A 19,751-nucleotide genomic window follows, 5' to 3' on the forward strand; every position below is an offset into this window, starting at 1 on the left:
GTACCACCACAAAGTCCTTAGTTCCTGGCGGTGGAAACATACCGACTACCACCACAAAGTCCCCAGTTCCTGGGAAAAGTTCCTGCAGTGGGTACGCACAGAGTACCACCACAAAGTCCCTAGTTTCTGGGGAAAGTTCCTAAGGTGGAAACACACTGAGTACCACCACAAAGTCCCTAGTTCCTGGGGAAAGTTCCTGTGGTGGAAACGCACCAAGTACCACCACAAAGTCCCTAGTTCCTGGGGAAAGTTCCTGTGGTGGAAACACACCAAGTACCACCACAAAGTCCCTAGTTCCTGGGGAAAGTTCCTGTGGTGGAAACACACTAAGTACCACCACCAAGTCCCTAGTTCCTGGGGAAAGTTCCTGTGGTGGAAACACACCAAGTACCACCACAAAGTCCCTAGTTCCTGGGGAAAGTTCCTGTGGTGGAAACGCACCAAGTACCACCACAAAGTCCCTAGTTCCTGGGGAAAGTTCCTGTGGTGGAAACACACCAAGTACCACCACAAAGTCCCTAGTTCCTGGGGAAAGTTCCTGTGGTGGAAACACACCAAGTACCACCACAAATACCCCTTTTCCACCAAGGCAGAGCTGGTGCTGGTTCGGAGCCAGAGCCTAGTTTCAAATCGGTTCTTTGTTTTTCCACCGCCAAAGCACCAGCTCCGAACCAGTAAAACTGGTTCTTAAGTAGCACCAAATCATTGCAGGGTCTAGAACGGAGCCAAGTAAGAACCGCTTGCGTCAGGGGCTGGGGGCGGGGTTACCGTGACCAACAAGACGAATAGAAACTTGTGACCGCCATTTTTAAATAGCAGCTAGTCGAGCTAATAGCAGCTCGATTATAATATCCGTCTATGTAAGTTACGGCGAGCTGCACGAACGCGTTGGATTCCGATGTATTTTTGCAATCCCATGAGGATCCATAGTATTGCAACGTCCGTTATTGTTGATGGCTTGTTCGAGATGCATCGGAGCGGCGCGGACCGATCAGAGCTCCGGGAGTGTTTGGAGAGCATACGACTCCTTGTGCTTTTGATCGCTTTAGCAGTGCTTTAATGTCACGCGGCGATCGGTCTGCGTGAAGCCGAACCATCTCGAACAAGCCTGGTGTGTTTTTGTTTGGCGCTGCCGCGCTAGCGTTGCTGGGCAACATGAGATGTATACACAGTGACGTAAGATCTGGCTCTGTTTTGGCTCTCTAGCCTGTGGAAAGGCAAACCGGTTCTTTGAAGAACCGTCAGTAGAACCAACTCCGAACCGGCTCTAGCTCTAGCTCTGAACCAGCACCTGGTTCTTGTTGGTGGAAAAGGGGTAAAAGTCCCTAGTTCCTGGGGAAAGTTCCTGTGGTGGAAACACACCAAGTACCACCACAAAGTCCCTAGTTCCTGGGGAAAGTTCCTGTGGTGGAAATACACTGAGTTCCACCACAAAGTCCCTAGTTTCTGGGGAAAGTTCCTGCGGTTTAAACACACCAAGTACCACCACAAAGTCTCTAATTCCTGTGGAATGTTCCTGCGGTGGAAACCCGGCTTTTGAGAAAAATTATATTTCGCCTGTAAAGCAGCTCTACAGAAGATGATTGTGTTTTTATTCAGGTCAAGTTTTGTTCTCATCTGAGAGCTATGAAAGCTTGTTTCTGCCTTAATTGCGAGGTGTAAAAGCAGAATTGCGAGATATAAACTCGCAATCGAGAGAAGTCGGAATTGTGATGTATAAATTGGCATTTGCGAGAAAGTCGGAATTATGAGATTTAAACTCGCAATTGTGGGACAAATTTTTTTAATTGGGAGATATAAACTCGGAATAATGGGAAAAATGTTGGAATTGCGAGATTTAAATTCACAATCGTGAGAAAAACGTCGGAATTGTGAGAGAAACTTGTAACTATGAGAAAAATGTCTGAATGGCTAAATATTAACTCGGAATCGTGAGAAAAAAGTCTTCAAAAAGTCTTCAAGACAGCTTCAAGACTGTCAGTGCAGTCAAACTGATATTACTGAAGTGTGTCTTAATGCAGCAGATGTTTTTACAGTGGTGTATTACTGTACTGTATATACGTATCATGATGTGCTTTGGCATTATAGTCATGAGGAGGACGAGAATTGTTGCTGGTCTAGAGTAGTCTTCTGTCGCTGTAAGCGTGGTCTGGTGTGTGCATCACTGTAAGCATGGTCTATGTGTGTGTGCCGCAGCACCGCTTCCAGCCCCAGAACCCTCTGCAGGCGGCGCAGGCGTTCAGCCCTCGGGAGGCGGAGGACGAGGAGCTACGACTCAGTGCACAGACGCTGCTTCTGCCCACTAGAGGACAGATGGAGGCGCGCATGATGGTCAGCGCCTTCGAGATAGGCCTGGACAACGTGAGCGAGGACGCCGTCAGCAGCCTGATGTGTGCTCTGGAGGTCAGCGGTCATAACAGTTTGTGCATTCATAACAGTTTGTGCATTCATAACAGCTCCTGCATTCATAACAGCTCCTGCATTCATAACAGCTCCTGCATTCATAACAGCTCCTGCATTCATGCTCGTGCATTCATAACAGCTCGTGCATTCATAGCAGCTTGTGCATTCATAGCAGCTTGTGCATTCATAGCAGCTCGTGCATTCATAGCAGCTCGTGCATTCATAACAGCTGGTGCATTCATAACAGCTCGTGCATTCATAACAGCTTGTGCATTCATAACAGCTTGTGCATTCATAACAGCTCGTGCATTCATAACAGCTCGTGCATTCATAACAGCTCGTGCATTCATAACAGCTCGTGCATTCATAACAGCTCGTGCATTCATAACAGCTCGTGCATTCATAACAGCTCGTGCATTCATAACAGCTCGTGCATTCATAACAGCTCGTGCATTCATAACTGCATTCATAACAGCTTGTGCATTCATAGCAGCTCGTGCATTCATAACAGCTCGTGCATTCATAACAGCTCGTGCATTCATAACAACTGCATTCATAACAGCTCGTGCATTCATAACAGCTTGTGCATTCATAACAGCTTGTGCATTCATAACAGCTTGTGCATTCATAACAACTGCATTCATAACTGCTCGTGCATTCATAACTGCTCGTGCATTCATTACAGCTCGTGCATTCATAACAGCTCGTGCATTCATAACAGCTCGTGCATTCATAACAGCTCGTGCATTCATAACAGCTCGTGCATTCATAACAGCTCGTGCATTCATAACAACTGCATTCATAACAGCTCGTGCATTCATAACAGCTCGTGCATTCATAACAACTGCATTCAAAACAGCTCTTGCATTCATAACAGCTCGTGCATTCATAACAACTGCATTCAAAACAGCTCTTGCATTCATAACAGCTCGTGCATTCATAACAGCTCGTGCATTCATAGCAGCTCGTGCATTCATAACAACTGCATTCATAACAGCTCGTGCATTCATAACAACTGCATTCATAACAGCTCGTGCATTCATAACAGCTCGTGCATTCATAACAGCTCGTGCATTCATAACAGCTCGTGCATTCATAGCAGCTCGTGCATTCATAGCAGCTCGTGCATTCGTAACAACTGCATTCATAACAGCTTGTGCATTCATAACTGCTCGTGCATTCATAACAACTGCATTCATAACAGCTCGTGCATTCATAACAGCTCGTGCATTCATAACTGCATTCATAGCAGCTCGTGCATTCATAACAGCTCGTGCATTCATAACAACTGCATTCAAAACAGCTCTTGCATTCATAACAGCTCGTGCATTCATAACAGCTCGTGCATTCATAACAGCTCGTGCATTCATAACAGCTCGTGCATTCATAACAGCTCGTGCATTCATAACAGCTCGTGCATTCATAACAGCTTGTGCATTCATAACAGCTCGTGCATTCATAGCAGCTCGTGCATTCGTAACAACTGCATTCATAACAGCTTGTGCATTCATAACAGCTTGTGCATTCATAACAGCACGTGCATTCATAACTGCATTCATAGCAGCTCGTGCATTCATAGCAGCTTGTGCATTCATAACAGCTCGTGCATTCATAACAGCTCGTGCATTCATAACAGCTCGTGCATTCATAACAGCTCGTGCATTCATAACAGCTCGTGCATTCATAACAGCTCGTGCATTCATAACAGCTCGTGCATTCATAACAGCTCGTGCATTCATAACAGCTCGTGCATTCATAACAGCTCGTGCATTCATAACAGCTCGTGCATTCATAACAGCTCGTGCATTCATAGCAGCTCGTGCATTCATAGCAGCTCGTGCATTCATAACAGCTCGTGCATTCATAGCAGCTCGTGCATTCATAACAGCTCGTGCATTCATAACAGCTCGTGCATTCATAGCAGCTCGTGCATTCATAGCAGCTCGTGCATTCATAGCAGCTCGTGCATTCATAGCAGCTCGTGCATTCATAGCAGCTCGTGCATTCATAGCAGCTCGTGCATTCATAGCAGCTCGTGCATTCATAGCAGCTCGTGCATTCATAGCAGCTCGTGCATTCATAACTGCTCGTGCATTCATAACAGCTTGTGCATTCATAACAACTGCATTCATAGCAGCTTGTGCATTCATAGCAGCTCGTGCATTCATAGCAGCTCGTGCATTCATAGCAGCTCGTGCATTCATAGCAGCTCGTGCATTCATAGCAGCTCGTGCATTCATAGCAGCTCGTGCATTCATAACTCGTGCATTCATAACAGCTCGTGCATTCATAACAGCTCGTGCATTCATAACAGCTCGTGCATTCATAGCAGCTCGTGCATTCATAACAGCTCGTGCATTCATAACAGCTCGTGCATTCATAACAGCTCGTGCATTCATAGCAGCTCGTGCATTCATAGCAGCTCGTGCATTCATAGCAGCTCGTGCATTCATATCTACATTCACAACTACATTTATAACAGCTTGTGCATTCATAACAGCTTGTGCATTCATAATTCAATTCAATTCAATTCAAGTTTATTTGTATAGCGCTTTTCACAATACATATTGTTTCAAAGCAGCTTTACAGAAAATGCATTTCAAAAATATACACACAAAATACAGTTAGTTAATCATAAAATTTAGGGCATAACATATTGCCGGCGTTGGGTCGTCTCTTCACAGGCGTCGAGTCGTCTCATCACAGGCGTTGGGGCATCTGAAGTCTCCATGAGAGGCTGGATACATAACTGGAGCTGACGAACTCTATTTGAGTTATCTCGGGACAGGCGTCCCGAGATGACAACAAAAAAGGCAGATGGGAAATAATTAGCGTAGCTGCTGTTCATAATATGAATGAATTTGATCTGATTTAACTGTAGTATAAAAGGTATGAGATGCATCATGTGAATGCTTGGCTAAAGAGATGCGTCTTTAATCTAGTTTTAAACTGGGAGAGCGAGTCTGAACCTCGGACAATATCAGGAAGGCTATTCCAGAGTTTAGGAGCTAGATGTGAAAACGCCCTCCCTCCTTTAGTGGACTTAGTTATCCTAGGTACGACCAGAAGCCTCGAATTTAGCGATCTTAAAGAGCGCAATGGATTATATGGCGATAGAAGATCTCTTAAATACACAGGAGCTAAACCATTTAGGGCTTTATAGGTCAGTAACGATACTTTGTAGTTGATACGGAACTTAATAGGTAACCAGTGTAGAGATGATAAAATTGGTGTTATATGATCATATTTTCTTGACCTAGTAAGAACTCTAGCGGCTGCATTTTGGACTAACTGTAGCTTGTTTACGGAGGATGCAGGACAACCAGCTAATAAAGCATTACAGTAATCTAGTCTCGAGGTCATGAATGCATGAACTAACTTTTCTGCATCAGAAACTGATAGCATATTACGTAGCTTAGCAATGTTTCTAAGGTGGAAAAAGGCTGTTCTTGTGACATTTGAAATATGATTTTCAAAAGACAAGTTGCGGTCTAGTATAACACCCAGGTCTTTTACTGTAGAGGATAAAGTAACAGGACGTCCATCTAGATTAAGGTTGTATTGTAAGAGGTTTTGTGGGCAGTTTTTTGGACCAATCAGTAATACCTCCGTTTTATCTGAATTTAATAGAAGAAAATTACATGTCATCCAATATTTTATATCTTTAACACACTCTGTCATTTCAGATAATTTAGTGTTATCATCTGGTCGTGATGAAATATATAATTGAGTGTCATCAGCATAACAGTGGAAACTTATTCCATGTTTTCTTATAATATTACCAAGTGGCAGCATATAAATTGAGAATAGCAGAGGGCCTAATACAGATCCCTGCGGCACTCCATAATTTACTGACGTTATCTTTGATTTTTCCCCATTTAAATGGACAAAATGGTAACGGTCTGATAGGTACGATCTAAACCAGCTTAATGCCTGTCCCTGAACACCAGTGTAATTTTGAAGTCGATCTAAGAGTATTTTATGATCTATAGTGTCAAACGCAGCACTAAGATCGAGTAAAACTAGTATTGAGATACAGCCTTGGTCAGAAGCTAAAAGTAAATCATTTGTAATTTTAACCAGCGCAGTTTCTGTGCTATGATGTGGCCTGAATCCTGACTGAAATTTTTCATAGATATCGTTTTCTTGCAAGAAAGAGCACAGTTGAGCGGACACAACTTTTTCTAGTATTTTAGACATAAATGGAAGATTTGAGATGGGTCTGTAGTTTGCTAGGTTATTTGGATCTAATTGTGGTTTCTTAATAAGAGGTTTTATAACTGCCAGCTTGAATGTTTTTGGAACATGTCCTAAAGATAGAGACGAGTTAATAATATTGAGAAGAGGCTCTTCCACTACAGGTAACACTTCTTTCAGTAGTTTAGCGGGTATTGGATCTAATAAACATGTTGTTGGTTTAGATGCAGTGATAAGTTTATTTAGCTCTTCCTGTCCTATAGTTGTAAAGCGCTGTAGTTGTTCTTGAGGGGCGATAATTGAGGCTGAATCATAAGACGCTGTCAAAGATTGTACATTTACAATTGTGTTTCTGATGCTTTCTATTTTCTCAGTGAAGAAATTCATGAAATCATTACTATTTAGATGTAACGGAATATTTTGTTCAGGTGACGTTTGTTTATTTGTTAATCTAGCCACAGTGTTAAATAAAAACCTTGGATTGTTTTGGTTATTTTCTATTAGTTTGCGGAGATGCTCAGCCCTGGCTGCTTTTAGAGCCTTTTTATAACGTGACATACTGTCTTTCCACGCGATTCTAAAGACCTCTAGATTAGTTTGTTTCCATTTGCGCTCTAAGTTACGAGTTTCTCTCTTGATAACATGCGTAGCACTGTTGTACCATGGTGCTTTAGTTTTCTCTCCAACCTTTTTTAATCTAATTGGTGCAACAGTTTCTAATGTACTAGAGAAAATGGTGCTCATACTGCTAGTCAGTATGAGCACATAACAGCTTGTGCATTCATAACAGCTTGTGCATTCATAACTACATTCATAACAGCTTGTGCATTCATAACTACATTCATAACAGCTTGTGCATTCATAACAAATGCATTCATAGCAGCTCATGCATTCATAACAGCCCGTAGATTCATAACTTATGTATTTATAACTACATTCATAATAACTCGTATATTCAAAAGTCGTAGATTCATAACAGCTCATGCATTCATAACTACATTCATAAAAGCTTGTGCATTCATAACAGCTCGTGCATTCATAACAACTACATTCATAACAGCTCGTGCATTCATAACAACTACATTCATAAAAGCTTGTGCATTCATAACAGCTCGTGCATTCATAACAACTACATTCATAACAGCTCGTGCATTCATAACAACTACATTCATAACAGCTCGTGCATTTATAACAACTACATTCATAATAACTTGTATATTCTTAACTCATAGATTCTTAACAGCTCAAAACATTCTTAACAACTCATGCATTCATAACATTTCGTGCATATATATAAATGTATATGTGTCATATAAAATATCACATTAAATTCTAACATTGTAACATTACAATCTAAAAACAAAAATAATACTTTTGTTTTTAAATTGACTAAAGGCTAAACTAAAAATGAAAATAAAAACAAAAGCACAAACTAATTATATTAGCCTGCATTTGATTACCCCATTATAATGGTCACTTTCATAAAAATATAATTAAAGGGTTAGTTCGCCCATTTAAGACATGAGTTGTATGCAATCCTTACCAGCACTATAGTGCATACACACTGACCCACTCTGTGTTCACCTCCCTGGTCAGAGTTCTGACCGCTGGAAGTTTTTCAAGAAAGTAGTCCTGGTTAGTTTCCGGGGCCACAAAACTGCGTTTTTACGTGAAATTTGTTTTTGCGTTTCAAAGCTTGATTAATTTACATCACAAAAAACACGCCGTACAAAATTTATACCTCAGTTTTAATCGGCACTATTTTCTTTCCATTTCTATCAATCCGCGCTGCTGTCAACGCCAACAGTGCGCACGATCCGATCATCTGTTCCATGTGTTTACACAATCGAATGACAACGACGTAAAAAGTAGAAAATGAACAATGGTGCGAACTTGTAAATTCACAGGTTGTGACCACAAGAATGTGCCGGGATCACCGTTCAGATTCCATCGTTTTCCTGTTTCGGATATAGCTACGAGACAGCTTTGGCGTGTTGCCATCGGCTACTCTGCGGGAGCAAAAATATCCAGAATCAAGGATTTTCGTGTGTGCAGTGCTCACTTCAGCGAAAAGACGATTACATCCCCAACCAAGGAGGAAAAGGAAAAAAAACATTCTTAAAGAGTTTTGCTGTAGGCTACCAGTAACACGGGTAAGCTCTATACTAACTTTATGATCCCATGTCTAAACTGTACGGTAAACAAGCTGATGTTTAGACTCCAGTGGAAATCACGTGAAAAGAAGTCTAATATAAAAACAGTATATAGGGATATAGGTACAATTTGCTGAGAAAACTATTTGATTGAACACACACACAATTGAGTGAAGTTCGGCATCGGTATACTCCGGTTCATAAAGGTATCCCTTTGGCGTTGTGCTAAAATTACTTTCATCATCATCTGTTCCGTCTGACATTGTGCTAAAATTGGTTTCATCATCAGAAGTTTCGTAGTCAGACATGTTGTCAGCGAGTCGCGCTATCAACAGCTGATCGGAACGTGCGCACTGTTGACGTTGACAGCAGCGCGGATTGATAGAAATGGAAAGAAAATAGTGCCGATTAAAACTGAGGTGTGAATTTTGTACGGCGTGTTTTTTGTGATGTAAATTAATCAAGCTTTGAAACGCAAAAACAATTTACACGTAAAAACGCACAGTTTTGTGGCCCCGGTAACTAACCAGGACTACTTTCCTGAAAAACTTCCAGCGGCCAGAACTCTGACCAGGGAGGTGAACACAGAGTGGGTTTGTGTGTATGCACTATAGTGCTGGTAAGGATTGCATACAACCTCATGTCTTAAATGGGCGAACTAACCCTTTAATAACAGTTTAAAATTCCACATATGGCACATTTATTATCTCCAACAACAAATATTTTGGCAATATGTATATATTTAAGTCAGAATTATTGCGCTACTATTCTATTGTGCTCCGTCTGTTTTGCGGCGGCACTCATTCACGGAATCTTGAATTTTGGCGGCGATTCACTTGCAGAAGCTCGTCCTCTCCTGACAGTAGGGCTGAACGATATTCGATTTTAACATCGACATCGCGATGTGCGAGTGAGCGATAGTCACATCGCCGGAACATGCGATGTGAAGGGTAGTAGCACAGTAGCACCAGCGGGAGATATTAAATACGCTTCATGAGGCATGCGCGCGGTCTCTTGCTCTCTCTGCCGTGCACGCGCTGCGCGGTTTGGAGCACAGTCTCTGTCTCGCGGGCGCGCTCGCTCTAGATTCTGGAGATTTGAACTAATTTGCTGGCATCAGCCGCTATCAATATGCGGGAGACTCCCGGAACTTCCGGGAGACTTGGGATGTCTGTATTTCTATACTGAAATAATATCGGCATTAGAATTATTGATTTTTCATTAGGCTATTTTTTTGGTGCCCCCTCAGCTCTTGATGCGCGTGGTGGGAGCGGCGACGGTGACAGGTGTTATGGTGTAAAGTTGCTGTTTAAATGTGTTCGGCTTTTCTGTTTACAGAAACATGTTCTCCAATCTGTTTAGAAGATTTAATCCAAAATATATTAAAGTTTTATATCATTTTGTTTATTTCATATGATTATGATGACCAACATCAACACTGTTTTACTTTGGCTAAGAAAAGTTGACTTAAAAGAATGTGAACCAAAATGCTTAAGTTGTTTTTATAAAAAATATATTTATTTTAAGTTATATTGTTGTAAACCAATCAGGGGGTTGGTGTAAAGCTGCTGTTTTATTTAAAAATTTGTTCTGCTTTTGTGTTTACAGAAATGTTCTAATTTTGGAATAAAATATTAAGTGACCTTTTTTGTCACTTGTAATGAAGCTTGCTTATTAGTGAAATGATTAATATCATGGAATGGTAATTATTGTCTTTAGCCTGGAGTTATGGCTCTCAATATCGCAATATATATCGTTGGGGGAAAAAATATCGCAATGTAATTTTTTTCCAATATCGTGCAGCCCTACCTGACAGTGAAATGGACATATTTGTTTGACTTTCTAACATTTACAGATGGAGAATATACCTGTGAAATGTAAGTTAAGCACTGAGGAAAGCACCACATCTCAAACGCATTAAAGTCCCTGTAAAGGCAATTCAAAAAAAAAATCTAAACACATTATAAATGTTAGAAATGTATTGCTAAAACATATTACAAAGACTGTGAACTGCGAAGTACTGAATTATGGAGTTAGACCGTTAAACAGTTTTTCACCATTGCTATTTTCCGGATTTTTTGGGCGGGGCTAAAACGGGGGCTCTGACGCACTGGAGCCCCTGAGCTCCTGGACACGCCCCTACTTGATGACGTACTGGAGCCCCTGCCGTTCTCTCCCTAACAATATAAATCAGTGATGCGCGGGTTGATCCAAAATGAGCGGGTGCCTGCGGTCACCCGCGGTTACCCGCGGTTACGAGTCATCCAAAAATATTTTTAATGATATTCGGGTCGCGGTCGGTCGGGTCGTTTGAAATAAAGATGCCAATTAAACCTTTGTACTTTATATAGTACTAGACACAATGTTCTATGAAATACACAGGTCTACACTTTATTGGCTGAATAACTGCGCGAGGATGACGCACGAGCTCATCAGAGATGACAGTGGGAAATCCTTATTTACCTTTTGAATGTTGAGCGCGTTATTAACTTTTGACTAAAAGCTGACGCGGGACAAAATGCCCGATTTCCCAACACGTTGAACTGAGCAATGCCATTGTGCCATTTTAATAGGCTTTTAAACGCATGTAGCTTAGTAATGTCAGTTTTATGTATTTGCTGAGAGGGGGCGGGGTTTTTGTTGGGAAAGTCGGGGGAGAGACGTGCAGCGCACTTCGATTAGACTGGATAAACACATGCAGCATCTTAATTGTTAAGAAAATGAAACGAATTAAATGAATAAATCAAGCCTTTATTACAAAACACTAGGCGATATCATACAGCATTCAGAAAAATGCGCACCCCTAGTTCCTCCGTCTATGGCCCAATGACTACGATGAGCATTTACTAGCTACTTTAAAAAAACGCGGGTCAGGAAGCGGGTCGGGTACAATATTTTCTTTCTTTTTTTTTGCGGTCCGAGTTGCGGGCGGGTTATTGAAAACGTCGGTCGGGTGCGGGTTGTTTATACATTGACCCGCGCATCACTGATATAAATAGAGCACATTCGCATCAGTTTGGCGCTCAATCGCGAGTTATTGTCAGTAACGTTATTATTATTACTACAGCCTACAGTTTGCTAGTTAGCTATGCCTTCGTCACGGAAATGCGTAGGCTACTACCTGGATGCGATCATGTACGAAACAGATCGGTGTCCTTATTTACATTTCCTAAAAACGATCACATCAAGAAGAGGTGGATTAATTTTGTGAAGAGCCACCTTGATGGAGAGCTGAGGATCACCACCAAAACCCGCCTCTGTAGTGATCATTTTACACGGGATAGTTTTATACATTTTCGTCGGAGACAACTGGGATGCTCTGATAATCCGCTGTTACTGGTGAATGGGGCCGAACAGACTATCTCCCGCCTCAGCCTTCATCCTCCCGTCGCGCCGACAACTGTGCCATCCTCGGCAGTGCGTGTCCACCAATGAGGGTAGGCTGCCTTGTGTGCTTATGTTATAATTATAGTAGGTAGTCCACAGTAAGTACTAAATTCTGCAACCCTCTAACGTGATTTTTTTAGTTTGTTTATTTATATGATCAATATGATTCCTTAGCCAAGTAATTTAAACTACTATCCGTTCACAAAGCAGTCCCTTCCGACCACATGCATAAAGTCACTCGAGAAGTTGGATGTCAGTCAGACAGGTTTCAGCGCAGCCGGCGGACACGCCCCCAGCGTTCGAGAGCAGAGACCACTGCTCATTTTTATAAGATTTTGATAGCTTGTTTTATGTACTTGCCGGCTTTTTTGATCATTCAAATTTGGCTGGGTGGCTAATAACACATTTTTCTGTGATATGACAAACTCGGAACACATACTTAATTTTGACTTTACAGGGACTTTAAACAGCACCAGTATTTAAATCCGTCAGTCAGCAACAGTATCTGTCAGAGCATCTGACTGGGCAAGCTGCTTTAAACTTAACTACATCTGGTAAAACTTTATTTCGATAGTCCACTTTAGACATTCTACTAACTATAAGTAACTTTGCAGCAATATGTCAACTAACTGTCATTCTTAGAATATTCTTAGAAATTAAATAACCCAACAGTAAGAATAAATAAGTACAATAAGCCCTGCCTGTGAAACCAGGCCTATATCTGTTAAACTCAGACAACTGTAATAACTGTAAACTACAGTCTATTCATTATATTAATAAGCATTGCTTATATATATAATATATGTTGCCCCCTTTTCCTCTTGCCTGGAATGCAAAACAGACAGGAATGTTGGTTGTTTAGTGAAGCATTTTTATCCTTGTGATTTGAGCCAACCAATATAAGGGGGAGACATCTACAGTACTACAGTACAATGTCCAGATTATACTGTTTATAATCTGTATGATACTGTAATAATAATATTAATAATATATATGTTCAGTGTGTGACTTTTCACTCTGGTGTTCATGTCTTACCGATGGTTATACGCCGAGGTTCCTCTAAGTTGATGGAGCAGATTCTGGTGGTGGTGTTGGTGTTGATGTCCTGGCAGGCGAACTTGAGCTTCCAAGGGTGGACACATCTTGTCAAGTCCCTCTATTTCCTCCTGACAGCTAGCATCCTCAACTGAAAAGTAGAGATGTTCCGATACCCTTTTTCCCTTCCCGATACCGATTCCGATACCTGGACTCAGGGTATCGGCCGATACCGAGTACTGATCCGATACCTGGGTGTGTATCTATACAGCTGCAATTCATACTAGCCCTGTATGAATTGATATAATTATTTTATGGTGTGCTTCAGACATATCCCTTAATAAAACATGAACAACTACACACAGTGAACTAGAATATTTTGTATTATCTGACATACATTTCACAGTAGTATATTATTTATTTTTAAGTGAAAAATAACTTCAAATGCAGCCATAAATCTAATACTGTAAACTGAAAAAGGTATTTGAATTTTACAATATAACTTAACTGTATAAAAAAACAGTACAACAAATAAATCTAGGAATATTTTTTTTTATATATGAATCATTTACGAAAATAATCTCTTTAAAACTTAAAGACGACGGCGCCGCTGTGCCCCACCCAGTGTGCTTGTCAAACTCAGTAAAGACAGCGGGGTCGCGTCTCAGCTCCAGATGTCGATAGTAAAGCTGATTGTTTGCACATCTTTTGGTTTACATGAAATGTGTTCACGCACTGTCTGGAATAGCTTAGCGAGCGCTGTTTCAGAGATGTATTTGCGACCAGGCAAACTGTACCGGGGCTCCAAATGTTCAATTAAGCAGCAAAATCCAACGTTTTTGACGACTGACAGTGGCTGGTAATCCAGAACAATAAACTCGATAATTTTGTTGGTTATATTGCCAAACAGCGGACATACTGCTAGCGCGTGCATTTTTATTTCTTCTTCGCTGCTTTAAACGGTGGTTGCTTGTGGCGACACAGCACAACTCCCTGTGTAGCCGCGGGAAACCACTGTTTAGAGCAGCGAAGAAGACTTGATCTCCGATTTGCAGCGTTAAGCAAAGCTAGCGTGCAACAATAACTAGGTAACGTTATTGTTTATGAAAATGGTATCGGATCGGTACAAGTACTCGGCGATACCGATGCCAGCATTTTTATTGGTATCGGCAGCATTTCCGATACTAGTATCGGAATCGGAACATCTCTACTGAAAAGTTACACAAGTCACGTTGATTACACACACTGCTTCAATACGGTTCGAGATAACAAATACAGAACATACAGCGTAGTAGGACTGAGTGGGTAGCCAATTACAGCGGTGGACAGTAACAAAGCATTTTTACTTCGTTAATGTACATAAGTACATTTTTCAAGTATCTATATTTTATCAGAGGAACTTTAACTGCACTACATTCCAAGGTATAATATTGTACTTTTTACCCCGCAACATTGCTGTACTGCTTAAGCCTATTGAATGTGGACATATTTTCACATCTCTCTCTCTGATATTTCATAATAATTTTCAGACTGAGCTCTTACCTTAATATCTATCATTAGACCCATCTCTCTTTAATAGCTATTTAGTAGAATATGTTTAGTAGTAATAGTAAATAGTAGTAAAATAGTTATATTTTATTAGGGTATACCTGTACAAGTAACATTACTGTATATGTACTAATAAAGTAGTGTTTTGCTAGCTTGCAAATTATTGGTTGATACTTCACTGGCTGGCAAACAAACAAACAACAGGCTTACTCAAAAGCTGTGCATTGAAAGTAAGCTTTCCCGTAATCGTTGTATACTTTATTTCACAACTAAGTTATAAGAACATACCAACGGGCTCCATCGTCGACTCCAGCAACGAGGTGCCCGTATCGATGCCACCTCCTCTTCCCAAACACGCCGGTCTGTGTCCTGTGTCTAACCACTTCCCATTTTTTCTGTGAACACCACTCCGGCTGTTGTGGTCTTTCACCTTACGGTAGTCACTCCGCAGTTTCTTGCTTTTAATGCGGCACTGCTCGGACGTCCGCTGGAAACCCTCGGCAGCCATCCTCTCAGAAACACACTGAAAGACCTTTGTTTCTCACCACGAGTTCCCTTTGCACCCTTTCTTCACCGATGATACCCAGGAAGGTCTGCACCTCCCGGGTCGACGGTAATGTTATGCTGCGCGGCGACATTGTTTTGCAACGGTGTTGTTTTAAAAATGGCGCCTCTTGCGTTGTCGTTCCCTTTGTAGCACGCGCAAGTGACGATTCACTGTCAACCAATCAACGTTCTGCAGTGAGTCTAGCTCCACCCTTTAGTACCGTACCACTGTGCTAGGCACCCCAACAGAAGGGTACCGAAAAAGTGGTGCGGTTCGGCTTTTTGGTACCATTCACAACTTTTGACAGTGGAAACGCAAATAATTGCGTACCGTACCGCTCAGTGGAAACGAGCCATTAGGGTGATTGTGATTTGCATGTTTTGTTTAGGGAGGAATTGTGCTGACTTGTCATGAAAATAGTAAAATTATCCAATCATTTTCAAGCACATTCATCATCAAACTTTATCTAGTTTAACACAATTACCCATTAACTTTAGAAACATCATGCATTTATTAAACTTCATAAAAATAAGCCTTCAAGTCAAATTTGCTTGTATAACACAGTTATGATGTTAATGTTAATAATATCTTAATATTAGATCTTGGCCTAATTGGATAATATTATAATAAATAATGAAAATCCGGCATTTGAGGAAGAGCTGAACACACACAGCTGTAAGAGAAAGACTACGCTGATCGCACACAAGATAAAACAAGAGCACCACTACGAAACCGATAACATCTTTATCCTGTAGGTGAGAGTGAAGCGTGATGAATGTGCTCATGAGTTCTGCTTCTCGTGTGCAGGTTCATCTGAAGGATATCCTGACAGCGCTGGTCTCGCGGAGGAAAGCCTATCGTCTGCGCGACGGACACTTCCAGTACGCGTTCGGCAGTGACGTCATGCCGCGGCCGTACCTGAAGAACAGTCTGCCGGCCTACCTCAGCGTCACAGAACGGCACGTACTCATCCTCCTCTTCATCTTAGCTCTCACTCAGCACCAGTGTTCAGGACAGTTACTTTTAACAGTGATGCATTACAATAGTGCCTTACTCCCCCCAAAAAAGTAACTTATTGCGTTACTTAGTTACCTTTTATGAAAAGTAATGTTACACATGTGATTTGTTTGTTTTTTAATAACAACAACAAAAAGTTATATTTTTGGCAAATGTTAAGACACCAAAAGTGAATAAGCCTCAGGCTGAGGGAAATGCATATTTACTCCTGTACAGTAGAGGGCACTGCTCAAACAAACCTTTCAGCTTCTTCTGTTCTGGATGAAAGAACAATAGGATTCAGGAGAAGGAATTAAACACTCTTATTTCTAAATCTAGCCTAAAGTTATTTTTGCTTATTAGTATGGTTGAATTAGATAATTGAAGGTCAGCAGCAAAGACAATGGTTAAAGTGAGATAAAGTATATTTGTGTAATTTTATACAGTTAATTATAAAAGTTTTGAGTAAAATTATTAGATTGCATTTTACTGTTTTTATTAATTTTGAAGAATACTGAATGTTTTTGTGCAATTGATATGAGTAAATGCATCTCACATTTAGTCTAGAACTACATTTAGTCTAGAACTACAATAACCATCATGTTTACACACACACACACACAACACCTCCTCACTTTATTTCTCTCAACATGAGGACAGGAGAGCTCTGTCAATACATGTGAAAAAGTAACTTGGATATTTTGTTGTAAATTGAAAAAGTAATGCGTTTACTACTTACTTGAAAAAGTAATCTGATTACATAACTCGAGTAACTTGTAATGAGTTACCCTCGACACTGCTCAGCACTGTTGGCCTGCAGCTCGTGATGTTAACGTGGTGTGTGTGTGTGTGGCAGGCCTCCCCCTAGCGCATCACTTCCTGCGGGCCCTCCTCCTCAGGTGTCACCTGACGATGCGGAGCAGCAGGCCGCTCTCCTGCTGGCGTGTTCAGGAGACCGTGTCCCGCCTCCACTGCCGCCCATCAGCGGATACGACCTGCTGGAAGCCCTGCAGGTGCGACTGAACACACAACAATTATTCATAAGTCTAATTCATAATGTCGTCAGTAGGCATGGCTACCGAAACCCGGTATTAAACGGGCCCCGGTGCTGAAGTATTAAAGACTGCTGGATCGATAAGCTCGGACGTTATCGGTTCTGCTGTCGGTACTGGAGAAATTAAGAAAGTACAGGTGCTATTTAGCTATTTATTATTGCTATAAAGACATTATATTGCATATTTTAATTTCGCCAGCCACTTCTATATATAATAATATTGAACTATTTGTCTATGATGCATTTTTTCTAATCGCAGTCCATGAGAGAGCGAGAGAGATTTCTCTCACGCGGAGCCACAGCGCGCACAACATGACAGCCCCTGCTTAATGAGTGACACAACTAAACATTCAAACGTATGGTTACACTTTAGATCTGTGATATTAAACATTTCATTTTCGATTTTGGCTTCCAATGATTACAAAAAAGAAGATATTTGAGGTAAAACCATTAAAAACTATAGCCACATTCTGTCTAGCGCAACTTCCTTGATTCACAGCGTTGCACTGACATTTCTCCCTAAAACCCAAACGTAACGTCAGAATCTGCACGATCGGGGATTGTTGTAAAATGCAGTCTCTACTGTTGCTAAAAAGCGGGAAGCTAAATTGGTTCTGCGCGCGCTCCGAAACAGACCGCAACGAGACAAGCAAATGATGCTTTGTGTGTGCTTCTAAACGATCAAATATACACAGAAATGTCAAAATTACCGTCTTGGATATTCACTTAAACAGTTTATTTACTTAAATACAGTTTATGTCTTAAATGGGCAGAAATAGTTGGGAGAAAATATGTGTAATAATGAGTAGATCTGCATTTGGTCTTAAAGAGGCAGCAGTCTAACAAACCTGCTGACGATTGCTCCATTAATGTGAATCAAACTACAAAAGGCAAAGAGAAAATCAGTCGCAGCTCTTGAATTAAAAAGTTTGGCTTTTATAAGCTTAAATCTATCTATGATAAACTATGCAGTGTTATTTTACATTTGATTACTTTATTAGATTTATTTTTAGGCCATATTACTCACCTGAACAGTAATGTCAGTAGACCTTCCTGAAATTAAAGCACTGTGTATATAATTTGTATATTGTGTTTGTACTTTGTTTTAGTTTTTCGTGTCCTATGTTTTCTGTATTTAAATCACAAAAAAGCCTGCACCCTTCTGCACAACATGGATGTTTTAGGGGTCAAAGGATTTGGTGAAAAGAAATGTTTTGAGGTGCATTTTGAACATGGGCAGGGATGGGGCAGAGCGGACGTGGTGTGGTAGACTGTTCCATAGTGTTTACACGGAGATGAGAACGTTTTATACATTTTTCTAAACTTGCACCTTGGAACCTGTTTCAAGGTTTGCGTTCTCGAGCACCAAACACTGTTGTCGTGCAAATGAACGGCCAGAACACATTAAAAGTTTCTGTTTTCTGTTAGAACTAATAACTAATGTTATTATGAAGTTAATAACTAATGATCTTTCCAACTGAAGTGAATCAATCAAAACTAACTTTAGCTGGACAATAACTTTATTCTAGAGCTGCTATAAAGCCTAAACACTCTTTTTCTGTAATATAGAGATGTACCGATTACAGTTTTCTAGGCCGATCCCGATTCTTCATTGAGTTTGACCTGCCGATACCGATTTTAGCCGATTCAGATTTCATTTTTTCGCACCACTTTATAGCACACATACATTTATTTGCTATCTTTTCTTTAATAGAACATTTTACATAGAAAATGTTTTGAACAGATAATCGCTATAAAATAGAACTATATAAATTACTCCTGGTGTGGGAGATTCACACACATCTAAAGTGCAGTGTTATGGAAGAACCATTTCCTTATCATAATCCAATATCCAACATTTTTTTTTAAATATATTTTAGCAAACTAAACTTCTGTATGAAAACAGTTAATGGCAATAAAATAATATAGCCTTGCAGTATAAAGATATTTCTATATTTTCTGGCTATAAAGTAGCTTTTATCACTGTAAAGCTACTTTATTTTTTTTTTAATAATCATAACCATACTTGCAACCAAAACTGAATAATTAAAAAAAGTTTAAATGAGTAAATCTTCAACAAATATTTTTGAATCTTTGTTTTCTTTTCTGACATACTCCAGTTAAAACACACTAGAAATGCTTATTCTGTGCATTTTGGGCACTTTTTGTGTCAAATCATATTTATTTTGTCCATCAAAAGTGTGCTTTCTCTGTAATTGAGCGTGAGCAGCACAGCAAAAATAGACTCGGCGCTGAAACCCGCGCTTCACTGCTGCTCGCGCGCTGCTTCTGCTCGCGGTGTAAACGCACTCATCGATTAACATGCACGCCGAAAACAATACACACTTTAATTTACTATTATCACTGTAAAGCTGCTTTGAAACGATCTATATTGTTAAAGCGCTGTATAAATTAAGATGACAAATGTATT

General features: G+C 40.6%; 1 protein-coding gene across 1 annotated transcript in view; it reads left to right on the forward strand.

The window, feature by feature from the left end:
- Positions 1-19,751, forward strand: part of tada1 (transcriptional adaptor 1) — a 40,361-nt gene that overhangs the window by 19,049 nt on the left and 1,561 nt on the right. The window contains exons 5-7 of the mRNA XM_079611728.1: positions 2,197-2,403; positions 16,078-16,229; positions 17,123-17,279. Of these exons, the coding sequence (XP_079467854.1) occupies positions 2,197-2,403; positions 16,078-16,229; positions 17,123-17,279 (516 nt within the window). The remainder of the gene's footprint in view (positions 1-2,196; positions 2,404-16,077; positions 16,230-17,122; positions 17,280-19,751) is intronic.

This window comes from Phoxinus phoxinus (assembly GCF_949152265.1).
Source record: "Phoxinus phoxinus genome assembly, chromosome: 5".
Taxonomy (NCBI): Eukaryota; Metazoa; Chordata; class Actinopteri; order Cypriniformes; family Leuciscidae; genus Phoxinus; species Phoxinus phoxinus.